Source organism: Apis florea, unplaced genomic scaffold (assembly GCF_048593485.1).
Source record: "Apis florea isolate Af1SG1 unplaced genomic scaffold, ASM4859348v1 contig_2495_pilon, whole genome shotgun sequence".
Classification (NCBI taxonomy): Eukaryota; Metazoa; Arthropoda; class Insecta; order Hymenoptera; family Apidae; genus Apis; species Apis florea.
The window spans coordinates 234,830-243,609 of record NW_028256595.1 but is presented as its reverse complement, the minus strand read 5'-3'; the positions used below and the strand labels follow the sequence as shown (position 1 = coordinate 243,609).

Genomic DNA, 8,780 nt, shown 5'->3' with positions numbered 1-8,780 from the left:
TTAATTTGTTATTTTGACGTTTTCATCAACGATGATGGAAACTCTAGTTATCTCGTTCGTGCAGGATATCATTCGCTGTTATTTTCAGCCAATGAAACGGGCGCCAATTTTGACAAGCAGGATCTTAGAAAAAACTGTCGCCGCGATTTGTAAAAAAAAAAAAAATAGAACGAGAATCATAACGATTTCCTTAGAACAAATGGAAGAAAAAAAAAAAGAAAAATATTATTTCGTAAATGCATTATAATACTAATTGAAAAAAAAAACGATGTTCATTTACGAGGATGAACGAATAATCAACGTCGTAGAAATCTCTTTCGTGAGAGACGTTATTGTTTCGTTTATTATCTCATTTAAATATTCTCATATCCTTATTATTTATTTATAGATATTTCCCCCCCTCCCCCTTGACTTATCATGATGCACGTTTTCCCTATTGTTGCTTTACGGAATCTCGTTTCGGGAAAACCAATCGTTTGTTTTTCATCATCGATCATCGGTCTCTCGTCCTTCGTAACAAAGAGCCGAGTAAGAACATCGTGAAAACACTCTTACGCGTTACGATACTTTGATCATTGTGATATTTGGAAATTTAGATAGCAAATATTGATTTTTTCTCTCTCTCTCTCTCTCTCTCTCTGAAGAATTATTTCTTTCTTCCGTTCACTTTTCGTAAACAAATCGCAGATCGCCATCCCTCCATATAGGTTAGAATGGAACGATTCGAATCCGTTCAGCGATTTACAATCGATCGGATCGATCTAATGATATAGAGAAAATCGATATTAAATTCGTCTGGACACGAATCGAGTATTTTTTCATTTTTTTTTTTTTTTAAAAGTAAAAAATACTTGCGATACGTGTTTCCACGATAACCATGATTGTAAATGGAAAATTGAAAATCGAGGGATATTGTGACCGCGTAAAGTATGTACACACCTGCGCGTACATTCGACAGATATAATGCTCGTTAAAAAGGGAAAATAAAAGAAAAAAAGGAAAAAAGAAGGAAAAATAAACGATTATGATACGCTGGCGTATCATTTGAAAATTTTTAAAAAGATTACTAAAAATTCGTTTCCTTTTTTTTTTTTTTTCCCTCTTTTTTTTGTTTCTTTCTCGTATGTATATGTACATGTATCAGCAATTATATTTTAACAAAGTATGCTCGTTTGGTAAATAAAGTTCAAAAAAAAAAAAAAAAAAAAAAAAAGAGAAAAGAAACGAAAAAGTGTATAATAAAGAGAAGAAAAAAAAAAGTCGGGGATTGTTCGCTTCGATCGCGATTACAACAAATCTAATTATCCTAATACATTACTTGTATTTGTTTATAATATACCACGTAACAACAAGGAAAAAATACTGAATTACACGAGGGCGCCTTGTTTAAAGGCGCACGCACATACGCACGCACATATGCGAACCCCATCGATGTTTTCGCAAAAGAGTTTTTCTTCGTTTATTGGCAAAATACGATGTATAATACTTGTCACTGGTAAGTTTGCATGATCTTGCTAAATCTATTAGATTGCTGGACGCAATGTTAAATCGCAATCATTCGCGATTAATTAGTGAATTCATTGTCGATCATATTGATCATGTTGAATTTTCATTTTTTTTTCTTTGAGAAACAATTATGAACGATGTCGAAATACCGTTCTTTTTTTCGTGTAAAAACAGCGCGAACCACAAAAGTCATTCATCGATGAAATACGGAAGAAAAAAAAAAAAGTGAGCAAATGCTTCGAAAAGTGAAGTATAAATTTCATTTCGATCCTTTTTCGTCTTTAACCAAATAATTATTTATCGCATTTAATATAGTAATGCTATAATACGACGTTTTGTTATCCATCAAAAGAGATAGTCGTCACTCGTTTTTTTTTTTCTTTCATTCTCTCGAAATACAAGATCTAAAAATATATATATATATATATATGTATATATAAGACGTATCACCATCATCATCATCATTATCAAAGCATCATGACATCGAAACAATGATCGTCGTAATATTAATTTTTATTTAAGTTTCGGACATTTGCCAATCTTCGCGCTGTCGTTCGATATTCTTGTGCTATGCTTGGTGTGAGAATTTTAAATTATTCATGGGGTATAAAAATATCACAAATTAACTTACAAAAACTCACAGAAACTATAATATTCATATTGGAGTTTTGTTACATAACGATCATCGTTTTATCGCACGTTCAACTAATCACAATTCTTTCTATTCTCGTGCGTGCATTTCAACTGAAAGTACCATACTATTGAAACGTATAAATATGTGTTCAAAAATTAATTATACAAAATGATGGAAAAAAAAAAAAAAAAAAAAAAAGAAGAAAAATATGTATTTTCTTTTGTGAAAATTTCTTCTCGATGAAATGTGTATGTAACGACGCTTGTATATAATTGACTAACAAAATACAATTATTCTTTATATGGAGAGAAATTTCACTAAAAATTTAATATTAAAGAAAAATCGTTGATTCGGTGACGATATTATATAATCAAATATTAGAAAAATTATATTGATATTTATCCGTGATGAGCAATCATTATTGATCGATTAAATTATTTCAAAACTAGTTTATCTAAATGTGACATAATGATTAGCTATGAATAAAAAATAAAGAGGAAGACAAATTATTAAATGTCTACATATTAGCACTTTGGTGCATAACAATGTGCACACACAGCACACACATATACACACATATACACATACATGCACGCAGACAGACACACAGACGTATACGAAAGTATGCACGCACACTTCTTTTCTTTTCGATGTATATTTACACATGATTAACGCGCTTTGTTGAATACAAAATACCTGTGCGTGGACCTATGTACGTTTCTTTTGCTCGTTTCATCTGTTTTTTTCGTTTTCTTTTTTTTTTTTTTTTTTTTAGGCAAACTTACGTCATGGGGCATTATAAATATAGTCATTGTATAATCTAATAGTAATTAAGTAATCCTAAAAATAAATATCTATCACAAAAGACTGGTTTACATAGTAAGTGGCTTTTGCGGGTTACGGGTTTATTCCCGGTGTCAACATACTCGTGTTAACTTTACTCTTTCCTCGGCGACATGAATTGAATTACACATCAATCGCGGCGAGTTCTTACTCTAAATATTTACAAATTATACGTCAATAGTACTTTCTAGTTTTCTTCTTTTGAAGTTTTTTTTTTTTTTTTTTCCATGAAAACTAAAACACAATAAAATAAGCTATCGTTCGTTCATATCTCGTTCATATCACGTTCATATCATCATACATCACAAAAATAATGTTCATGACACAATAAATTTATCAAACTGTACGATTGCCGTGACTATTAACTTTGTTGTTTAATGATCAGAACGATTCTGCTTGATAGTTTTTCAATAATTATTTTGCACATTGTAAGTGAAAACGTTCATGCATGAAACATGACGAATCAGTTACGAAGAAGAAAAAAAAATCATTTTTTATCATTTTTTCAAACGGCACAGTCTTTGTTCTCACGAACGATTCGTTCATGATTAGTGTATCTTAACAATGGAGCCCCTACATTTACTACTGCACTTGGTTCTTCCTCATTATTCACGGAACATGTAACGATTTCCTCTAAAAATAGATATAATAGATAAATTTTAGGATAATAGTAAAGAAAAAAAAAGAAAAAAAAAAAATATAAATATTTCTACTTACCGGGTAAACATAATTGTAATTGATCGTTACTAGGATTGGTACTATCTCCTGTACCGCTGTCTTTACTATGCTGGGAACTCGTCTCCAAATATATATGTGTTTGCGTATCTGCTACAGTACCTGTTAAAGTCGACGTTGGTTGTGCATGCGGTCTACCTTGAGCAACATTATTCAATCGTCTTCTAGTTTGATAGATTATAACTACCCACACTATAGATGTACCAACAGCGCAACATACAACTGTGATTATTATCAAACCAAGTATATCGTCTTCGTTTACCGACACGGGGCTGGGGGTCGAAATCGGAGCTATAGAACAAGCAACATTTTTGTATTACATTTTATTTTAAATTTTGAAGAAGAAAAGAAAAACAAAATATTTAACTGAAAAAAATATTTTACCTGGTTTTACAGTAAGATGAGAGGCACCAACAACACTGCCCAATGAATTGCTCATTTCACATTCGTAACTACCAGCGTCACTAATTCTAGTGTCGACAATAATTAAAAGCTGATCTTCAGCAGTGAAAAAATGTCGTTCAGTCGCTAATAGAGGATTACCATTTTTACGCCAAGATAACTTTGGTCTGGGCATACCACTTGCCATACACTCTAATACGATCGAGCCACCAACTGTCACTTCTTTATTTTCCATCGGTTTTACAAACGACGGTGTTTCTTTTTAAAGAAAAAAGATGAAAAAAAAAAAAATCATAATCCCAAATTATTTACCAAGAAACGGCAATTTCGTATACCTATTTTCATATCAAACAATTATGTAAAAATTTACCTAATATTGTGAGAGTAGCATTTGCAACGATTAAGCCAGCAAGATTTTGCGCGGTACACGAGTAAACGCCGCTATCAGCAGTTTTCACATCGACAATGAATAATACATCGTCAGTCGGCATCATATGCATTCTTCTCTCTCTTGCCGCTGGAAAATCATTACCACCATCCTTTTGCCATGCTATTTGCGGTGATGGTTGCCCTTCTGCTGAACATTCGAGGCGAGCAGTGCTTCCAGCAATTACACGTATATCATGTGGAATTTTTGAAAAAGATGGATATACTATAATAAAAATTTTCATTATTATTTGTGATATATTTCTACAGATGAGATATTATATGTTAATAATTCAAGATTGAATTAATATAACTCACTTAAAATGCTTAATTTTGCCTTTGTAGAATATGTTGTTCCGTATGTATTGGTTACCATACACTGATATTTTCCAGCATTTGCATGAGTAACGTTAGTGAGATGTAAAATAGAAGTTGCCTCTGTTACTCCATTCTCCGTAGAATCAGTGTTTATTTGTAAATTCTCATCATTAATTTCAATATTATCGTGTTTCCAAGTAAAATGTAGTCTTGCTATAGCGGTACTAGTTGCTCGACAAACCAATGTCACATTGTCTCCTTTAATACCCATCTGACTTTTAGGTTCCTCGATGATTCTTGGCTTTGGATATTCATCTGAATCCCATATATTTGCAACATTTTTGTATCAATAATGAATTTATATGAAATAAAATTATGTTAAAAGTATAATTTTAGATCGTTAAACTAACCGCATGTAAAATTTTTATGATGAAGTTGAGTTAATGACATTCCTTGTAACCAATGTGGAAACCCGCAATAAACTTCTGCATCGGTATAACTATGCTCACGTAACCACATACTTAACCATTGTAAGCCACAATCACAAACTAAAACACCTTTACACAACAAAGATAAAAATAGATAAAAATGAATGCAAATATTAAATCACAAAACATTATAAACATATTTATATACTTATACATACTCGAATTCATTCTCAATTTAGTCAATTTAGTCATTGAAACGAATGCATTTTCCTGAATACTTGTTATATTATTTCCACTTAAATCCAATTCGGTTACATTACTTAATCCGGTAAACGCATTTTTGTTTATCGATTTTATTCTATTGTGCGCTAATCCTAGTTTCCATAATTGTCCAAGTGGATCAAAGGCACCATTAATATCTTCCACCATGTACGAAATTTTATTAAATTTCAATTCCCTTTGACAATATAATATGATTATTATAAGGAATTTGTTGGATTTTTATAAATCTTCATGTCGTTACTGTATGATATATTATACGTACAATATCTGTAGATTAGGAGTTGAACTAAATGCGCCATCTGCAATGTATGTAATCTGATTGTGATCCAGTTTAAGTTTTTTCAATTTTTCCAAAAATTCAAAAGTATCTCGTTCAATTGTAGATATTTCATTGTATGATAAATCTCTGCAAATATATCTTTCATTACAATCGAATAAATTGATAAAATGATAAATTTTGTTAATTTTCTATTACAGTGTATTACAGAATTAAAATATTACTAACAATTCGATGATTTCTTTACACCTATCCCATGCTTGTATTTCAATGGTGCGTATTCGATTGTGTGATAACGTTAATTTTTGTAAATGTTCTAATCCAAACAAACCACCTTTTCTCACCATAGTTAATAAGTTAAAATCAAGTTCTAGAATCGTTAAATTTTCGAGAGGCCAAAACGCACCATCATCTAATGTTTCAATTTTATTTTTTTTTAAATGTAATTCTTTTAGATTTTTTAAACCTCTAAGGCTAAGTCCTTGGATTGTCTGCAATTCATTTCTATTTATTTCCCTAGAAAAAAAAACATTGTATATTAATCATATAATCAATATATATAAATAATGATATAAACAATAATGATGAAAAAAATCATATGATAATTTCTCACAATATACGCAATTTTTTCAAGTTTGTAAAAAGATCTTTCAATTGCGTCAAATGATTTTTATTCAATCGTAATTCTTCCAATGAAGTTAAATTATCTAAACTTCCATTTTCAATGACTTTTATTTGATTTTTATTTAAATTTCTGTAAGAAAATAAGAAAAATTTTAAATAGGTTTACAAATTATATTACAAGTTTTATACATTCAAGAATAATGAAGTCGTTCCATACAAATGTGTAAGGCAATTAGGTGCAAGAAAGGATCCGTTTCGAATAACACTTATTTTATTTCCACTAAGATCCAAATTTTGAAGTCGTTGCAAGTTAAGTAATGCAGTTCCATTTATATCGGTAATTGAATTGTGAGCTCTATAAAAACAGAATATTATTTATTTTTATATTGTTATATTATTTTTTTCTTATAATCTCTACTATCCTCACAATATTTAATAATAATAATAATAATAATAATAATAATATAAGCAATATACTTACAATGCAAGATGTGTTATGTTTTTAACAAAAAACATGTCTGGCACTTGTGTTAATTGGTTTTTATTTACTTTAAGCATTTGTAAATGCGTACCTTCTGATAGAATAATTTTAAAGTCATCTCCAAATTTGTTTCCACTGAGATCTCTTGAATAATTAGTAATAATATCAAAATATTAATTAAAATAATTCTTTTTAAAGATACATCATCACTTGAACTATAATATTTTTTTATTTTTAAAAATATTACTCACAATTCTTTCAATTTAGTTAAATGTAATAAGACATCGGGCTCCAAACTAGCTATATTGTTCCCCTTTAATCCTCTGCAAAAAAAACAAAATTTTTTATGTTTTTTATTTATTGTTTATCTACTTATCTACTTATCTAACATAATCAATATATTTTATATTTAATTTAATATATATACATGGATATAATAATTATCATTCATGAATATATATATTATATATATAATATATTTGTATAATATTTAAAATTTAACTATAAATGATACAAATATAAAGAAAAATATTTTTCATTTCAATTTTGTTCTCTTTAATTCCATCAAGTATTAAGTATTAAATCTTTAAAAGTATATTTGAAAAAGAAAATTTGTTTTTCAATATTCAATCTTATTTGTTAATGTTTAAAATAAAACTACATAATATTTTATTTGTATATAATAAATAAAGAGTAATAATTACAAATTAATTGATAAATATTAAAATATTATAATAATAATAAATTATGATTTAATTATATATTAATTATTTATTTTGATTATATTAATGTTGTATTTATCCATAGTGGACTCAATAAATTACATAATCTTAGTAAAGAAAAGTTAGTTTTATAGAATATTTATAAATTAACAATAATAAATTTTCTAAATAAGAGTCTGCAAGATTAAAATAATAATATATAGTATTTATATTGATTTATTTAATGAAATCGAGATCATTATCATTTATGTTCACATTTCTATTATAAATTTACAATGTATTCTCTTATCTTGTCAGATCATGTTACACTGCATACATAGTTTTTAGTTTAAATTTTAAGTAATGAATATCTAATGTATTCTAATCTAATTTTGAACCAATTTAACAGGAAGTTAAAAAAGAATACAATTTTAATGATAATTCATTAAATAACAAAACTATCGATATTAAATATCACGATGTTCTGATGAATTTTCGAAAACAAGTCGAATTAAAACAAACCATGAAAGACAATACAATGGTGATGATAATACAATGATGATGTACATTTTTCTTGATAGGATAATATGCAATTATTTACTTACAAGATCTCTGTCCATGGTGGTAGTCCGCTGGGTGCTCCAATCAATTGTAAGTTAATGCAGTCCACCACATTTCCAAGACAGTCACACTCAACAGGACATTGATTATCCTTTGTGTTGCCATACGATATCTTGTTGGCTTTTATAAAATTTGATGAAGTTACAAATAATATTGATAATATAACAATCGCCCATTTGTATTTCCACACAAATCGATGATCGAAAAAAATTTGTTCTGTATTCGACATTGTATACACCGTCGTACTGTTTCGCTTAAAATTTATTTCGTAACTGTACACTGCGTACTAATAGTTTTCTCCATAGCGATTCGTGGAATAACGGCAACATTTCTTGTAAAAGCATCACCGTAATAATATAAAATTACCACGTTCTATCGATTAAAAACAAACTTGTCTCTTAAAAACGCTTCAACCTACACACCATGATGACGCCCACGGACCGATGCGAAACTCCCTCACTGATTGCGCGATACTATTCTTTCTCTCTTTCTCTCTCTTTTT

General features: G+C 29.0%; 1 protein-coding gene across 1 annotated transcript; it reads right to left on the bottom strand.

Annotated features, from left to right (window-relative positions):
- Positions 1–2,133: 2,133 nt before the first annotated feature.
- Positions 2,134–8,764, bottom strand: LOC100872194 (leucine-rich repeats and immunoglobulin-like domains protein 3). The gene is made up of 14 exons (XM_003696900.4): positions 8,263–8,764; positions 7,208–7,279; positions 6,957–7,100; positions 6,693–6,830; positions 6,465–6,605; positions 6,080–6,367; positions 5,837–5,980; positions 5,511–5,749; positions 5,275–5,421; positions 4,865–5,179; positions 4,491–4,772; positions 4,103–4,378; positions 3,701–4,009; positions 2,134–3,616 (listed from the first exon to the last, which is right to left on the bottom strand). Exons 1-14 carry the CDS (start codon positions 8,505–8,507, stop codon positions 3,489–3,491), a joined length of 2,868 nt encoding a protein of 955 aa, XP_003696948.1. The 5' UTR covers positions 8,508–8,764; the 3' UTR covers positions 2,134–3,488.
- Between the last annotated feature and the right edge of the window lie 16 nt (positions 8,765–8,780).